The 18038-nt window shown below is 39.5% G+C and overlaps 1 protein-coding gene across 1 annotated transcript in view; it reads right to left on the bottom strand.

The window, feature by feature from the left end:
• LOC145397992 (glutamate receptor ionotropic, delta-2-like) overlaps positions 1-18038 on the bottom strand; it is a 173997-nt gene that overhangs the window by 26054 nt on the left and 129905 nt on the right. The window contains exons 6-7 of the mRNA XM_080270960.1: positions 16181-16424; positions 15557-15706 (exon numbers count right to left, since the gene is read on the bottom strand). Coding sequence (XP_080127086.1) covers positions 15557-15706; positions 16181-16424 — 394 coding nt within the window. The remainder of the gene's footprint in view (positions 1-15556; positions 15707-16180; positions 16425-18038) is intronic.

Below are 18038 nucleotides of genomic sequence, written 5' to 3'. Positions count from 1 at the left end.
GAGGCGATTTGTTTGTGGCCACCCCGAACGGGATTGAGGCGTCTGGCAATAGATAGATAGATGGATAGAAGTTTATTTTACTTACCGCTCCTAGTTTGCATAACGCTTTGCATTATTCATAACTGGTACTTAGGCCAGTGCTTTGCATCAAACTTAAATCCGTTGTGCGAACTTGGAGTTAATGCATCAGCAAGAACCTGTTTATCATTCATAGCATTAGTCATTGATTGTCAGGGGTGGAGTCACTTTCTCGTGAGGCTAGCAGTACTAACAAACAGCATTTGTGAGTAATTAGTCCCTGCTGTGTACTGCTGATAAAGTAAATAAATTCTCGTCCTTAAAGAATCGGCGAAGTAAGCCGGCATAAAGTAATCATTGCTTGATTTTCACAAGTCAGTTCATTGTCTCTATTTTCAAGCAAAACACATAACCTTTATCCAATTTACAAATTCTTAAAAACTCCATAACAGGTGGTAGGTAGTGATGGTAGTTGGTGGTGGTCGTAATGATGGCTGTTGGTAGAGGTGGTAATGACGGTTGTTGTAGCCTAACGGTGGTTGTGGTAGTAGTTGGTGGTAGTTGTAATGATGGCTGTTGGTAGAGGTGGTAATGATGGTGGTGGTAGCCTAACAGTGGTTGTGGTAGTAGGTGGTGGTAGTTGTGATGATGATTGTTGGTTGTGGTTGTAATGGTGATAGTTGGTGGTGGTAATTATGATGGTTACAGTTCTGGCTGAGACAGTTATAGCGTAATTGTCGTGGAATTATGTGATAGTGGCAGAAACTGTGATTTATTGGTGAAGGTTATGATGTGATGGTGTAGATTGTGGTTCCAGTTGGGTAATTTGAGCAACACCCCTATACAGGGTAGTAATTGGGCGTTGTTGTGTTCAAGAATGTAGGACACAAGCAGGGAAAGTTTGTTGCACACCTAACTTCTCCTTCGCGATTTGTTATGAACCAGGTTGGGTATGGTCAGTGTGTGTGTGTGTGTGTGTGTGTGTGTGTGTGTGTGTGTGTGATGGTTGAAAAGTGCGGTCACTTTGCAGTAGGCTCCCATTTTCTCCAATCTGTGGCCGACCTGTTAGGATTTTGTAGACCTTGGCTACGTCAATAATGTCATTCCTTCACGCACACGAGACTCTCTGCCCAACTCTCGTCTTCCCCACCCGTCTCCCCCACCATTACCCTGACTCCATTCAACCTTACTCGCGATGGTGAATGAAAATTTGTCTCAATGTTTATGCTATATTGTACGTAACTAACGTACCACATGCTGAAATTAGATACAAACTAAAGTAATAAATGTTACCAGTATTTGACTAAAGTTAAATGGAATCGTCTGAATCTTAGCAATATTTACCACAAGGATGACAAGTCATGGTGCACTAGCCGTTATTGAAACTATATTGACACATCCTCCCATTCTTCACAGTCATAAAGGAAGTCATAAAGGAAATCAGCCAGAACGTCCCAGAACTAGAACTTGACTCTCCCGAAATTGTTCCACTTACGGTGCAGACAAGTTGCATAAAGTTCATCCTAGACAGTTTACCAACCAACAAAGCTCCAGGCCTTGATGGAATTCCTCCAATTGTTTTGAAAAAGTGTTCCTCAGAACTTGCCTCTGTTCTACAGTAGCTAAATTATTCAGACTATGCATACGGACTTCTTCATTCCCTAACTCATAGAAGGAAGCCAATATCTAGCAAATTCCAAAGAAAGGAAGTTCCTCTTACCCCTCTGATTACAGACCAATAGCTGTCACATCTTCTCTTGGTAAGGTATTTGAAATTATTTATTAAGCACATAACTGAACATCGTGAATCCAACAACTTAATTAGTGATAGACAATATGGTTTTCACCACAAAAGATCAACCATTTATCAACTCGGTAATTGATTATATCGTAGTCGTAGCCGAGCTGTAGTAGTGATTTATAGTAATTTGTAGGAGATAAACTTAGTTTACTTGTAGTCGATGACACCAAATAATGAAGAACCAGTATTTTGTAGTGAAGTATATCGTAATTGTAACCGAGCTGTAGTTTGTCGTCGATGACAGGAGAAGATAAAGATGAGTCTGGGGTTGATTGTAGCCTCTTTTCTTCAATAGGAAAAGCTCTAGATTAACACTGAGTATACAACACGAGAGCGTTTTATGCCTGCTAACTTCTTGCAGCCAACCGTGCATTTCTCTAGACCCCCCTTCTCGCTCTCTCTCCTCCAGCCTCCTAGCTCCTTCTGTCTTCTTCTGTTTCCTTTTGTATATGAGACGTTGTGTGACGTGGGCTATACGATTGTCGAACCTGCTAGAAGTCTGTGTGTGTGTGTGTGTGTGTGTGTGTGTGTGTGTGTGTGTGTGTGTGTGTGTGTGTGTGTGGTAGCTTTCCTATCAGGCGTCAAGAGGTGCAGACTGGCATTCCTCAGAGGGAATGTGCAAACGCTATTTCCTGCAGGCCCTAGCCATGACTTTGACTTTACTTCTAGAGTACCTACTGTATGTATGCTAGCAGCTATTATGTATTGTATTAAGATATGGTAGAGTCCTGACATCACTTGGTCATGCCCTGCTGGCGAACCTACGACAGCATGTAGCAATTAGTTCTAATTTATTAATACATAGCGTTCATAATAATATTGTAGAGATATGATATTCATGACAATATTGTACAGACATAATAATACTGTAGAAACATAACACGTTGTAGTAATACATTGTGTGTATGATGGAGTAAACACATTGTAGTAAAAACTGAACACATATTATTGCATAACATATTGTAGTACATAAATTGTAGCTTGAATATTGCTCACCCATGTGGAGTGGGTTTGGAGAGGTTGCATTAAAACAACTAGATAAAATTCAGAACAAAGCTGTTAGAATTATTAATAACCCTGCTATTACTAATAAACTACCTCCCCTACAAGTAAGAAGGAATGTTGCCTCCCTTGCGTAATTTTACAGATATTTCTATAGCAAATGCTCAGACGAAGTTGCGTCCATTGTGCCACCTCTTCATGCCTTCCATCGTGCTACACGGGCAGCTGGCAGCGCTCATGACTGGAATGTCACTCAGCAATACTGCAGAGCTTCTACTTATCACAATTCTTTCATTCCCCGAACTGCATCTCTCTGGAACTCTCTTCCCCAGAGTTGTTTCCCTCCAGACTTCAACCTACTGCTGTTCATGTCTAACTGTTACAGATATTTTATGAACAGAGGACACCAGTAATCTGGTGCATATATTTTTTTTTATTCATTTGTTTTTCCTTCCTGTTAAAAAAACACACACACACACAAAAAAAACATTGTTCCTCAAATGTGTATGTACAGGAGACATACGTCTTTATTTATGCAATGAGAATACTGCTATGGGTTTCAGAGGCAATGGAACACTGTTTTTCGGCAATAACTTATCAAAGCATTGGATTATGATGATATTTTACCAGGGTATGTTTCAGACCCCGACCTAACTGGTGTCAGTATGGATTATTACCAAATGTGGAGACTTAAGGCACTTATAAGGGTAAAATAAGCATGCGAGATGACAGAATGAGCCATCGCTTACGCAAGGCTAGTGTGATGTATAGTTATCACATTATGTAGGCGAGGTAACCACGTCATGTGTGCAATGTAAGGCTATCATGTTATTTTATTATGACACATTTCATCGCTTACACATTTGTAATGTTGGCAATGTACTTCAATCAGGGGATATAAGGAGTTGTACACCTCAAGTGGATGGTATTTCCATATATGATGATAACATTACAATAATTCACATCCCTGTGTTAAAAATGGATAACTTCCTTTTAGGCCAATACGAAAATATCAGGCTTATTTTTCAAATATAGACAACATTTTCCGACTACCAAAGCAGACACCCACCCTTTCCAATATTTCACCCATACGATGATTAGAGAGCGGTGTCTATATGGACAATATTAAAGTGACGTCACGATATGAGTGAGGGGGCGGGGCATTTCCGCACTAGCCTCGCTCCAGCAATGGGTAAAACAGTCGCCTCGCATGCTTATTTTCCTCTTATACGTGCCTTAAGTCTCCACACTTGGTAATAAACCATACTGACGCCAGTTAGGTGAGGGTCTGAAACATACCCTGGTAAAATATCATCGTAATCCAACGCTTTGATAAAAAGTTATAGCCGAAAAACAGTTCTTCTGCCTCTGGAATGCATAGCAGGTCATTACATTACATATGGTGTTATGCCTATAGTAATGCCTAATATTACACTTAATTTGTATGATGATTCTGGTAATACAGAATTCTAGGAATATTGTAATTACATTGTATGAATGTAATTGTTACATAATTGAATTAATTAGTTGCAGTAATATTGTAATTGTTACATATTTGTATTTTAAATTAATATTGGAACTTATATGATGTATTGTATTGTGCATAATTGTAGTGTATTGTAATTGTTACATAACTTTATTTTAAATTGAAATAATATTGAAATTGTTACCTAACTGCAGAAATATTAGCATTTGTAGTTACATTATTGTAGTAACATAGTTGCAGCAATGATGTCGTCTGTAGTTACATAACCGTAGCAATTGCAGTAACATTGTAGCAACTGCAGTAATATCGTAGGTATTTGGAGTGACTGTAGTATTATCATTCAATTACATTGTATGTTACATTGTAAGTTGCAACATAATTGTGTGCACATGCATATAAGTACACAGTAGTAACACAATAGCAGCAATCGATTGTTATATGAATCAGTAATTTAAAACTCTTGCTGTAGTAATCCAGTCACGCTGTGGTCGATGATATTGATGATGTGCATTACAACTGGCTCTCAGAGAACAATAACTTTGCTCGTTGTTTCACTTACAGGAGTTTATGCTGTATTGTGGCATTTGTAGCAATAGTTGAAGTTATTTTTGTTTGTTTGTCATGCAGTCCTAATTCATTTTTGTATGTATTACTTTTCTCTAGTTTGTTTTTATCGTTTGTGTTCGTTTTTTTGGTGGTGTCCGAGGTTGCACAATTGTTGGCTAATCCCTGGGATCCTTTTTAAGGCTTAGTTATGTTGCACACTTATTACTGGAAATGATACTATGTAACCCCATATTTTTTTTATTTTATATATATATTTATATATATATATATATATATATATATATATATATATATATATATATATATATATTCACTTGTTTGTTTGTCCCTCTGGTGGACAATGAATGTGTTAGCACTGTGTGGAAATCTTTGTCATCACGATTGTGTGAAAAAAGTTGTTCATTCTTGCTAACGTCATTCGTGTTGGCCTTTTTTTTTTTTTTCCAGATTTTCCTTATAATTTAATTTGTCTGGTCCCACTAGATAGCTTTAATTAATAACTGTTTATTGCAGTTTTTTAAATCGCTCACTGGGCTACTGTGATAGTATATTTTCATTTATCACTTTTTACATGGATTGTTGATTAGTTCTGCTCTTGAAACACGTATTTTATGTATGTGCCAAATGTATACACATGGTAACAATCGTTGGCAATAAATGAATGCTATAGTAAATGAATGAATATATACAATATAAAATTGTTATTGTTGGTCCAAGTACTTAGTGACTGAGTTCTGTAGATAACTGAAGTAGGTAAATGTACGCAAATTGTAACTATAAAGCACGTTTTATATGTTTGTGCAGAATGTTTTGTCTATAACTGTGTCCGTTACTGTGCATTGTATAAATAATGTAACTATTCAACTCACTGAATTTTACCGTGGTGGGAATGGTGTTCGTGGTGGTGCAGGTGGTGACGGAGTTGTCAGACACGGGTTGATTGACGCGTTGTGGTGGTGTTCTCAGCTTCTCAGCAAACTCTTAGCACCGCACAACGTTGACTTCCCACTCTGGTAGCTGTGATGAGTAAAATAGTAACGATGAGTAAAGTTTGAGTGAGTAACGATGAGTAAGATGAGTGGTGGGTGAGGGTATTGAAAGTTGCTGCATCAAAGTTTGACCTGTTCACGCCTATATCAGCGTAGTGGCTGTGGAGATGGAGGGTGGTTGTAGAGAAGGGTGGGATCAGGTGGGGGTTGATGTGGTTGTGGGTTGTGAATTGTGTTGTTGCTTCACTAGCTCTCACTCTCTGTTTGCTTGTTCCATAGCAATCGTTGACTGTTGTAGTTCGTTGGTTCGTCGTAGAAATTGGATGATTGGTTGTAACAATATATTGTCAACCACTGCCAATAAAGTTGTGAGGCGTCATGTGGCTTGGCTTGTAGTATTGTTTGTTTTTCTATCTTGATAATGTATACTCAACAGTAGACTCGTAGACTCATAGACTCGTAGGCTTGTAGGCATGGTTCGTATGTTTGCGGCCACCATAATAATATATCAACTTTGTAACTGATTATATCGTAGTCACAGCCGAGATGTAGTGGACAGTGATTTAATTTGTAGGAGGTAAACTCACTTTACTTGTAGTCGATGACACCAAATAATGTAGAACCAGTATTTTGTAGTTAAGTATATCATAGTCGTAGCCGAGTTGTAGTTAACCGTGAGTAGATTTCAATTTGTTGTCAATGACAGATGATAAAGATGAGTATGGGGTTGATTATAGTTTATTTTCTTCGAAAGGAAAAGCTCAAGATTAACACTGAGTATATTTCACAAGAGCGTTTTATGTCTGCTAACTTCTCGCAGCCAACCGTGCATCTCTCTAGACCCCCCTTCTCCCCCTCTCTCCTCCAGCCTCCTAGCTCCTTCTGTCTTCTGTTTCCTTCTGTATAAAAGTTGTCACATGGGCAATACGATTGTCGAACCTTCTAGAAGCCTGTGTGTGTGTGTGTGTGTGTGTGTGTGTGTGTGTATCTTAGCTTTCCTATCAGGCATCACGAGGTGCAGACTGATATTTCTCAGAGGGAATGTGCAAACGATATTTCCTGCAGGCCCTAGCCATGACTTTGACTTAACCTTTAGAGTACCTAGTATGCTAGCAGCTATTATGGATTGTATTATGATAATGTGTGTAGAGTCTTGACAATATGGTTTTCACCACAAAAGACCCACCATTGACATACTCAGTCCCATGACTCATACCATCCATCAATCAACTGACCAATATGGAGAAACTCATACAGTAGCCCTTGATATTTCTAAAGCTTTCAACAGAGTGTAGCACCGTTCCCTGCCGTCCAAACTCCCTTGCTATGGACTAACGTCTTTTGTTCTCTGCTTTCCTCATATCTCAGCAACAGATAAATAAAAGTAGATAACGTATATTCCTATTTCCACTCAATTACCACCAGCGTGCTACAGGGATCAGTCCTGGCTCTGACCCTGTTCCTGGTTCATAGTAATGATCTCTTATCTGCCACCCACAATCTCATCCATTCATATGCTGATGACTCAAAACTTTACGGTTCATCCACACTCAAACACCCATTTACAAAGTCTATTATCTCTAACTCTCAACTCAGTACAGCCATCTCCATAATCAAGACTTATCTACGAAAAGTGAATGGGGACAAAACAATCTTGTCTCATTTAATGCTAGTAAAACCAAATATATACAATTTACTAATAGACAGATATTGCCAGATTCATATGTTGCCTTTAGTGCTACTAATACGAGTATTCCCATCTCCAAAAGTATTGAAATTCTCGGTGTCTCATGTAACAATGCCCTCAGCTGGACCTCTCATGTCAGATCACTTGCTAAAAGCGCCTCAAAGAAACCTTGATTGTTGTACAGAGTCCACAACTTCTTCACTGACGAGCAGTTAACTATAATTTATGAGTCAAGTGGGCTCCCAGCTTGAATATTGCTCATCCTTGTGAAATGATGTGGAGAGGTAGCACTAAAGCATCTAGACAAAAATCAGAACAAAGCTGTTGGAATTATGAATAACCCTGCTATTATAAATAAACTACTTCCCCTACAAATAAGAAAGAATGTTGCCTTCTTTGCATTATTTTATGGATATTTTTCTGGTGAATGCTCAGACAAAGTTGCATCCATTGTGCCCCCTCTCCATGTCTTCCCTCTTGCTACATGGGCATTTATTAGCACTCATGACTGGAATGTCACACAGCCATTTTGCAGAACTTCTGCCTATCAGAATTCTTTTATTACCCAAACTGCAGCTTTCTGGCTTGCTTCCCCACAGTTGTATCCCCCCAAACTTCAACCTACAGCTGTTCAAGTCCAACTGTTACAGATACTTTATGAATGAAGGACACCAGTAATCTGGTGTATGGATTTTTTTATTAATTTGTTCTTCCTTCCTCTGTTCTGTTGTTAAAAAAAAATAACAAACACGACATCACAAGCATTGCATATTCCTTTTTAATCCATTCTGCTCAGGTGTCATGTTTACTTGTCCTCCTGGGGCTGTCTGCGTGATATGTGTATGTAATCTAGTGTTTTGCGGCATTGTTTGAATATTCTTTGGGTTATTTCCACCACGTAGCCACTGGCATCCCTTCTGCATGCATCTGAGTCATGCCCCAGTCACCTGCATACCTCCGTAATGGATAGACCCACGCAAAAAGTTTTCCCTGTGTCCGAATCCTTGGCTGAGCACCTGCAGATGCCGATTTCAACACCACTGAAGTCCAAAGGCCAGAAAAGAAAAGGCCTTAGTGATAGTGCAATAGAGAGAGAACTCGAGGTGACATTATCCCCAATTGTGAGTAGAGTAAGTGACTCTTTCTCATGAAAGTGACCGCCATAATGAGTGCCAATATTTATACGTCGTGTGAGGAGCGTGGAGGACGTGACTCCACTGTGTGCCCATCATTTCCCCCTGTATGTTCTTCTGCTATTTCCGATGATGGGAATGATTCAGAGGGTACTGATGACCCTGGAGAGTGGGATCTTGGCAAGGATAAGGAAATGAAAGAGGAGGAAGGAAGTGGAGAAAGGGAGGAGGTGGAGGAGGGAAGGAGAAGGGAGGAGGAAACGAGGAGCATATAGCCTCACACCACCCCTCTCTGTTTAAGTGAGTAACGGAAGCAGAAAGTTTGTTTCATGATGAAATCAGTGCCTTATTTTTTATTGAAAGTTTCCTTGTATGTATGTTATGATGAAAAAGTACAAATCACAGGGGAAAAAAATTCTATCTATCTAGCTATCTATTGCCAGACGCCTCAATCCCGTTCGGGCTGGCCACAAACAAATCGCCTCTAAGTCGCCCTGTCCCCCACCATTTCACTGCCCTGCTCCCAACTCACGCCCCCCTCTCTCATATACCTCTCCACCCCATCCCTCCATCTCATCCTCGGACTCCACTTCCCTCTCCCCCCCTCCACCTCACTCACATACACTCCCTTTGTCAGTCTTTCACCCTCCATCCTCTCCACATAGCCAAACCACCTCAGTGTGTTCCTCATAACGCTTCCTATCACATCCATATCCACACCATAATGCTTCTTTATATCGTCATTTGTCAGCGTGTCTCTCCATGTGACTCCACAGGCTTCTCTTAAATAACTCATTTCCACTGCTCTCACTCTTGACTTGTGCCCTTCCAACAACGTCCAGGCTTCACTTCCATACGTTAGAGTTGGTGACACAGTACTGTCATATAGTAACTTTTTCACTTCCATGCTCACTTCCCTGTTTCTTATCACTACTTTCAAGGAACCAGCAACCTTTCTTCCCTGCTGTACCCTTTCAAGCACTTCACCCTCCAAACCACCATCCTTACTCATCACACTACCCAAGTACTTAAACATACTCACATTTTCCAATTTCTCACCATCCAACCTCGCTGTACATTCACTGACTTCACCTCTCTCAAAGACCATCACTTTGCTCTTCCCTACATTCACCTTTAGATTCCGTTTCTTACACACTCTTTCAAACTCATACATCAAGCCTTGCAGCTCCCTTTCGTCTTCACTCAACAACACAGTATCATCTGCAAACAACAGTACAGGGTGTTTCCAAACACTACCCTCTCTCACCAGGGCCACTCCAACATCCACTACCCTACCTTGTACCTCTTTTATTACCCCATCCATGTACAGATTGAACAACCATGGAGACATGACACATCCCTGTTTCAACCCAACCTTCAAAGAGAAAAATTCACTCAGTTCACCATCCACACGCACTGCAGCCTTAGCACCATCATACATACCCTTCACAGCATTCAACAACTTCCCATCTACTCCATATATTCTGAATACTTTCCACAATTCTTGTCTATCCACCCTGTCATATGCTTTCTCCAAATCCATGAAAGCCGCATACAACTTCTTTCGTTTCTCTAGAAACTTTTCCACTAAAGATCTAAGAATGAATATCTGATCTACACAACCTCTTCCCCTCCTAAAGCCTCCCTGTTCTTCTCCAACGTTTTCCTCTGTTATTTCCCTAACTCTGTCAATAAGTATCCTACCATACACTTTTCCTATTATACTAAGAAGACAAATGCCCCTATGATTACCACACACTTCTTTTTCCCCTTTTCCTTTGTACAAGGGAATAATTATACCTGACTTTCAATCCTCTGGAACTCTACCTTGCTCCCAGGCCAATCTGCACATCTTCCACATCCATTCTACTACTATCTCTCCCCCATGCTTCAACATTTCACCACACACTCCATCAATTCCTGGGGCTTTTCCCGATTTAACTTTCTTCATTGCTTCCACAACTTCTATCCTACTGATTTCTTCCTGTCTTCTCACCTCCCTCCTCCTCCCAGCCATTCCCCAGCCACTTATGCTCGCAATACCTCCATCCTCTATGTTAAACAATTCCTTAAAGTGTTCTCTCCATCTGCTCACTTTTTCTCCCTTCTCCACTAGTAATCTACCATTTTTATCTTTCACTCTCCTTCTAACTTCACTTCCACCCTGTCTTACTCTCTTCACTTCTTTCCAGAACATTTTCTTACAGTCCCTTCACTTTACACTCAAATTCCTTCCAAATTCCTCATCCACTCTCTTCTTACTGTCTCTTATTAATCTTTTCACCTCTCTCTTTCTTTCTACATATAACTCTCTCTTCTGCCTGTCAACTTCTTCCACTCCTCTATTTCTCATCCATTCATTTTATGCTTTCTTCTTTTGTGCCACAGCCTCTCTCACCTCTTCATTCCACCACGCTGTTCCTTGCACCCCCCACAGTCTTCTTTTCATATCACACACCACATCACATGCTGCACATATTTCTTCTGTGAATATCCTGCACACACCTTTCACGTCCCCCATCTGCTCCAATTAATATTTGCCCAATCGTTCCTCCACTTCTTTTTTATATTCTGCCTTTTTCTCATCCTCTTGTAACCTTGCCACTCTCCTTGCAAATACTCCATCTTCCCTTCCTTCCCTTCTTCTATTTCTCCATCTTATTTGGATCTTGATTCTGGCCACCTCCAAGTAGTGGTCAGAAAGTCAACTCCCCCAACCTCTATAAGGTCTTGTATCCATTACACATCTTCACATCCTTTCATCCACACACACATAATCAATCATTGCCTTCCTTTTATGGTGAAAAATTTAGCAGAGTGGAAAAAGGGAGGAGGGAGGAGGAAATTCTTGCCACCGCTCTGTCTGTTTACGTGATAACGGAAGCAGAAAGTTTTTCAAGATGAAAGCAGTGCCTTATTTTTTACTGAAAATTTTTGTGTATGTATATTTATTATGATGAAAAAGTCTAAATCACAGGGAAAAAATTCTGTTATAGTGGAAAATACAGTATTTTTGATTATGGACATTATGTATAACTGTTTGGGTCACAGTATTTTTTGGGGGGTTTATGTAGTAGTTGTAGTTGTTGTAGTAGTAGTGGTATTGTTTGTAGTAGTATTTGTAGTAGTTGTAGTAGCAGTAGTAGCTGTAATAGTGGTAGTTGTAGTAGTAGTTGTAATTGTAGTAGTGGTAGTTGTAGTATTAGTAGTAGTTGTAGTAGCGGTAGTTGTAGTAGTAGTAGTAGTAGAAATAACAGTATTATTTGTAGTAGTTGTAATACCCAGACTTCTATTCAAGCACAGCAGTGCCAGAATCAAGCGACAATGCAAGCCAAACATACATCTGTGTGTGTGTGTGTGTGTGTGTGTGTGTGTGTGTGTGTGTGTGTGTGTGTGTGTGTGTGCGCAAGGCATCTGGGTATTATTCATAAGTTAGTTTTGTACACTCCGGTATGTTGTTTTTTGTGTAATTAGAAAAAATGATTTTACTGCTCTGTGTATATTCATATGAATAATGGAAGCAGAAAGTTTGTTGCCTGATAATGTCGTTGCCTTATTTTATATTGAAAATATTTGTTTATACATGTTTGTTATGATGGAAAAATACAAATCACAGGAAAGAAAAAGGTAGTTCCGATTATGGACAGTACGTAAATAACTACCGGGACATTGTCCCTATGTAGTAGTAGTAGTAGTAGTAGTAGTTGTAGCTGTTGTAGTTGTAGTATTAGTAGTAGTGGTAGGTGTGTCAGTAGTAGTAGATAGACAGTATTATTTGTAGTAGTTGTAATACCCAGACTTCTAGTCACACAGCAGTGCCAGTATTGGGTAACAGTGCATGCCAAGCATACATCCCTGTGTGTGTGTGTGTGTGTGTGTGTGTGTGTGTGTGTGTGTGTGAGAGAGAGAGAGAGAGAGAGAGAGAGAGAGAGAGAGAGAGAGAGAGTATCTGTCTGTCTGTTTGTAACACGGGGTGATGGTGTGAGGCGAGCAGGCAGCCTGCTTCCCTCAAAGTCGTTGGTATGGTTACCGGCCTCCCAGCACCAAGTATGACCGATTATGGAATATTTTTCTAGTAAATAGAGTTTCTGGTGGATTTTGGTCTTTTGGAAACGTTATCAAAGTGTTATCATTGTGGAGGGCTAGTCTAAGCCTTAGTTGTGTCACCAAATTTCTGCCAGGCATACGGACACTGGCAAAAAAACAACAAAAATTGCCCTCATTCCCAACTCTCCCTACACGCATTCATGGACGATCTGATGCAATCAGCTGGAAGTCGAAGGATTGGTGAGTATTATGACACCTCGTTTGTTATATCTGGTTAAGTATTAACAGAGATATGAAGGTTTCAAAATAGACGATTTTCACGATTTCTCTCAGGAATGCCCGAATGTGAGAAGGGTTCACAGAAACATCCGCCAGATGGGATGAGTTAACTACTGGACGAAACGACAATCTCACAGGCATTATGAAGCAGAGTTTTGACTGAATTGATTGGCCTCTTGAGTATGAGCCGAGAATTTCAAAGACTTTAGACTGAATTATTGTATGACCCACTTCAGTGACTCTTATGATTTTTGGCATATCTGGTTTCCTGTGCCTATTTCAAGAAAGTGAGTTGAGATGATGAAAATATCACTTGTGAATTCTAGGCTGATTAACGGTGCACCGACCATCATTCATATGGCTTTTGCCTTATCCATTAACCCCTTAACCGTTGGCTTGTTTTGCTTTGACTTGCGGCTCCTGTGGGCATATTCGCGCTCCGACAGACTCTTTAAAAATATTTGCAAAAAATCAGTTTTTAGTCCTAGAATATTAAAATCACATATGCTTATAGCACATACCTTCAGCTTTCTCCTGGGGTGTTTGTTGAGCCTTCGTCGAGTACTGTAGGACTTGTGGAGACCTCTAAAGTTGGGTAATGAAGTCTCCACTTTAAACTTCCCAACAACCCGTAATATGATTACCACAGCCTGATGTTATCACTAGAAACACTATTCTATGATTCTTAAATAGTTTGGAATCCATATTCAAAAAAAAAAAAAAAAAACTGTGAAACCAATGAAAATTACAAGGGCGTACCAGCTTCCCACTTGACATCGTTCGCCGCTGGTGCTTTTTCATTTATTATTCATAAAAACACTCACAGTTTATATTTCTATTATTATATAACACTGATATATATCTACAGTCTTTATCCATAAGTTTCCTTCAGTAATAGTAGTTTATTGTCACTGTAGGCATTCAATTTATCTTTCAGCATAATAAGTAGCATTCACTTTCTCGTCCTGTACTCTAGCATTGAGAGTGAATGTCACTTTCACCTTCACTCTCATAACTCATAGTATTCACACATGCTACAGTGAAACTTTCACTTTCATTACTCTTAGTATATATACTCGTATTCTTATGATACTACTCAATTACATTTCTATTTATGTTCTCTATTTTATTTACATTTTTTACATTTCTATTTTATTTACACTGTGTTAGGCACTGTCACTTGAAGTAACTAATAAAACTATTTTCCACTGTTCACTTATATTTACATTCATTGCTTTCACTTGCTGTTTACACATTATTTACACATTATTTACAATTCCACTTGCACTGTTTTACTCACCAGAAAGATCGTCCTCACTCTCTATCATTTGTCAGCCTTTTACCTCTTTCCACACGAGGTTTAGTAGGGGGTAGAGGTCACAGGGCCCATTGCATGGGGTTAAAAAGCGGCGGAAATTAGCAGGCGCTAATCCGACGTACTTTCACCCTGAAAGACGACAGTAAACTGATACTGGTGGGCCGGGGTGGCCTACCTAGGGAGAGTGCATTACTGCCAACGTCAATCTCGTGAGAGCTGCTAATATATAGCTATGAAATGATTGGCAGGAAATCTAGACAATACATTATAAATTAGGTAGTTCCAGGTGAATGTAAATATCACATAGGCTTCTCCCTTCCCTCCTTATATATATTTTTATTACGAGAATAGATTATACGGCATATTTCAAGGGGAAATAAACAGCGAAAATTAGCGAACGAGTGCACGTGAGGTGTTATGATGTGATAATTAGCCAATTCCAGGTGTATGGCACTATCACTTACCTTATTTCTTCTTTGTATATATTATTTGGTATAAGAATAGAGCATAGGGCTTATTTCAATGGTTGAAATCAGTGGAAAATTCCAGGGAAGATTTACTTTGCATAGAATACAGTGTGATGGCCTGCAATAATTAGGTAGTTCCAGGTGAATGTAAATATCACTTAGGCTTCTCCCTTCCTTTCATATATATATTTTTATCATGAGAATAGATTATATGGCATATTTCAAGGGGAAATAAATAGCAAAAATTAGTGAACAAGTGCACGTGAGGTGTTGTCAGGTGATAATTAGCCAATTCCAGGTGTATGGCACTCTCACTTACCTTATTTCTCTTTTGTATGTATTATTTGGTATAAGAATAGGGCATAGGGCTTATTTCAATAGATGAAATCAGTGGAAAATTCCAGGGAAGATTTACTTAGCATAGCACAGCCGGGCAGGAGAGAGGAGAGGGTAATGGAGGGGAGGTAGGGAGGGGAGTCAAGAACGGGGAGGAATGGCTAAATTGTCAACAATGGATGGGAGTACATATGAGATTAGGAGTGCTGACTAGTGTTTGACATTGGCAGTACTGGTAGATGATACAAGCCACCACTTGAAAGCCCAAGCGAGTTCAAAATAACACAGAATCACAAAAGTGACGCCCCGCGGTATGATCCCTTGCTCCCAGGCATCACGAAAGTGACGCCTCGCGGTTAAGGGGTTAAAACATATGTTGGAATTAACATGGTTATACAATGTACCAGGCTAATGTACAGTACTTACTTGAGTTACTTTTTTGATCAATTTTGTTTTATGAATTTCGACCATCTTGGCATATATCCCAGTCTCCACTATTCGCGTGAGGTGATCAGAGATGATGGTGGTGTAGGGAGTGTTGCGTCGCAGGTACCACACCAAATAGCCTTTGTAGAGCTGTGAAAATTCACAATAATCACCACCTCATTGTACAAGACTCTGACATAACACATAACCCAGTATCAGCTGCACTAAGTAATGTTTTTTTGATAAACACATAGCAATATTTCAAGAGGAAATTGATTTAATGAAGTGGATTATGTATTGTAACATTACAAATTTTATGACAAAATAAAATTCTGCATTGAACGAGGTTGGGCTGGGATATTCGAAAATATTTACGATCAAATCCTTGTTGTAACTGTGGTCTGATTCTGCAGGAAGAACTGAATATATGAATAGTGTCTTCTTTCCTAGTTCTTCCATCCAAAACACATAACAACCATGACAATTTTCCTCTCATGACCAGGAACTGTTTCTGACAAAAGATGCAAGACAAGGAAAGATTCTCATGTTGTAACCATCCTGTGAAATCCACCCTGATATACGGCATCGTAAATACCTTTGAGAATCCCACCCTTGGGTATTTACCTTATCATTCATGACGTACGTGGTATGCATAACCTTCGATTTGTGCAGGATGAAAACGAGATAATCAAAGAAAACAATCAAGGCATGAGTACCAGCAAGAACCTTACTAAGCAGGAATTCATAAGGGTCCGAATCATTTACGTTTGTGTTTAAAAACACCTTATTCCCCAGGGCTGCCAGAGTGGGGTTCTTGGAGGACTTCAGGGCTTCGGCCACTGTATTTCCGTGGTCAGTCATGCAAGGTCTTAGTATGAGGTGGTAAGGAAAGAGACAAGAATGAAAGGTTAGTCACTGGTAATGAAGTAAGGAAGGATTATATATATATATATATATATATATATATATATATATATATATATATATATATGGATAGATAGATAGACAGATATTTATATATATATATATATATATATATATATATATATATATATATATATATATATATGGATGGATAGATAGACAGATATATATATATATATATATATATATATATATATATATATATATATATATATATATATATATATATATATATATACCTAGGCTGCTTCCCCCAAGGAAAGGGAGGTAGCCGAGACAGAACGACACACTCCCCATTTACTCATCCATTCAAACACATTCATTTGCATCTTAGCACCAAAGGGGCTAGATAGATAGATAGATATATTATCCGTCGTTGAGGTCCACTGCAGGACCGGCCTATCCCTACCAAAGCAGGGACGATACAGCCAATGTATCTCTATCAAGTGGCTTAGGCATCTAGTAGAGACTGTGTGTAGGGTGAGAAGTGCATGTGAGTGTAATTGTAATTTTGGAGTGGCTTTGGATGTGTGTGTAGTCTGTGAACTAAGTGTAATCGGCTCGCCTTAAGCCGACTGGGTACAAGCGTACTAGTGTGCGACACTGGTTCAACCACAGCTCTCCTTATGTCCGCCAAAATGGTCAGTGGCTTGGTGAACTCTTCCCAAATTTTTACAACTCTGGCGGGAGGCAAACCCGCATCCACCAGCATGTGAGATGCACACTCTGCCACTGTACCACAGAGGCTCCATATATCTATATCTATATCTATCTATGTATCTATCTATCCAAATACCGTATATATATATATATATATATATATATATATATATATATATATATATATATATATATATATATGGAGCCTCTGTGGTACAGTGGTAGAGTGTGAGTTTTTGTACACTAGAGAACGAGGGTACGCGCCCCACCAGGGTAATAAACTTAGGGAACGTTCTTCCGGCCAATTACTGCTTTGGCGGACATAGGGGTGCTGTGGTCTAACCAGTATCGTTTATTATACAGTATGCTTGCACCCAGTTGGCCAGCATGGGACGATTACACTAAGTTCACGGACTACACACACACACACAGCCAAGGCCACTCCAACACTACAATCACACTTACAAGCAATTCTCACTCTACACACAATCTGTACCAGACACCCTAAGCCACTTGGTAGAGGTACATAGGCTGTATCGCCCCCACTCTGGTTGGGGTAGGCCGGTCCTTTGGAGGACACTCAAATGGCTGATGAGAGGATATTTACAGTATATATATATATATATATATATATATATATATATATATATATATATATATATATATATATATATATATACTGTAAATATATGAGCTTGCCAAGACTTGCATACACCGTATCAGTATCCTTTCAGCACAAACACATTCTCCAAGGAAACGATATACATTTAAAACCACTCTCTGCTTCAGCACCAAAGCACTTTCACATCCTAATGCTTCTGGCGAGAGTGCGTAGCACAGCAGCCTACAAAGATTGTGTAGTGACAAAGACATGACAAAGTTGCACTGTGTAAGCGGC

Source organism: Coenobita brevimanus, chromosome 44, assembly GCF_032717465.1.
Source record: "Coenobita brevimanus isolate Jiangsu-jjx chromosome 44, ASM3271746v2, whole genome shotgun sequence".
NCBI lineage: Eukaryota > Metazoa > Arthropoda > Malacostraca > Decapoda > Coenobitidae > Coenobita > Coenobita brevimanus.
The sequence above is the reverse complement of the archived record's forward strand: the minus strand, read 5'-3'. Positions and strand labels throughout refer to the sequence as shown.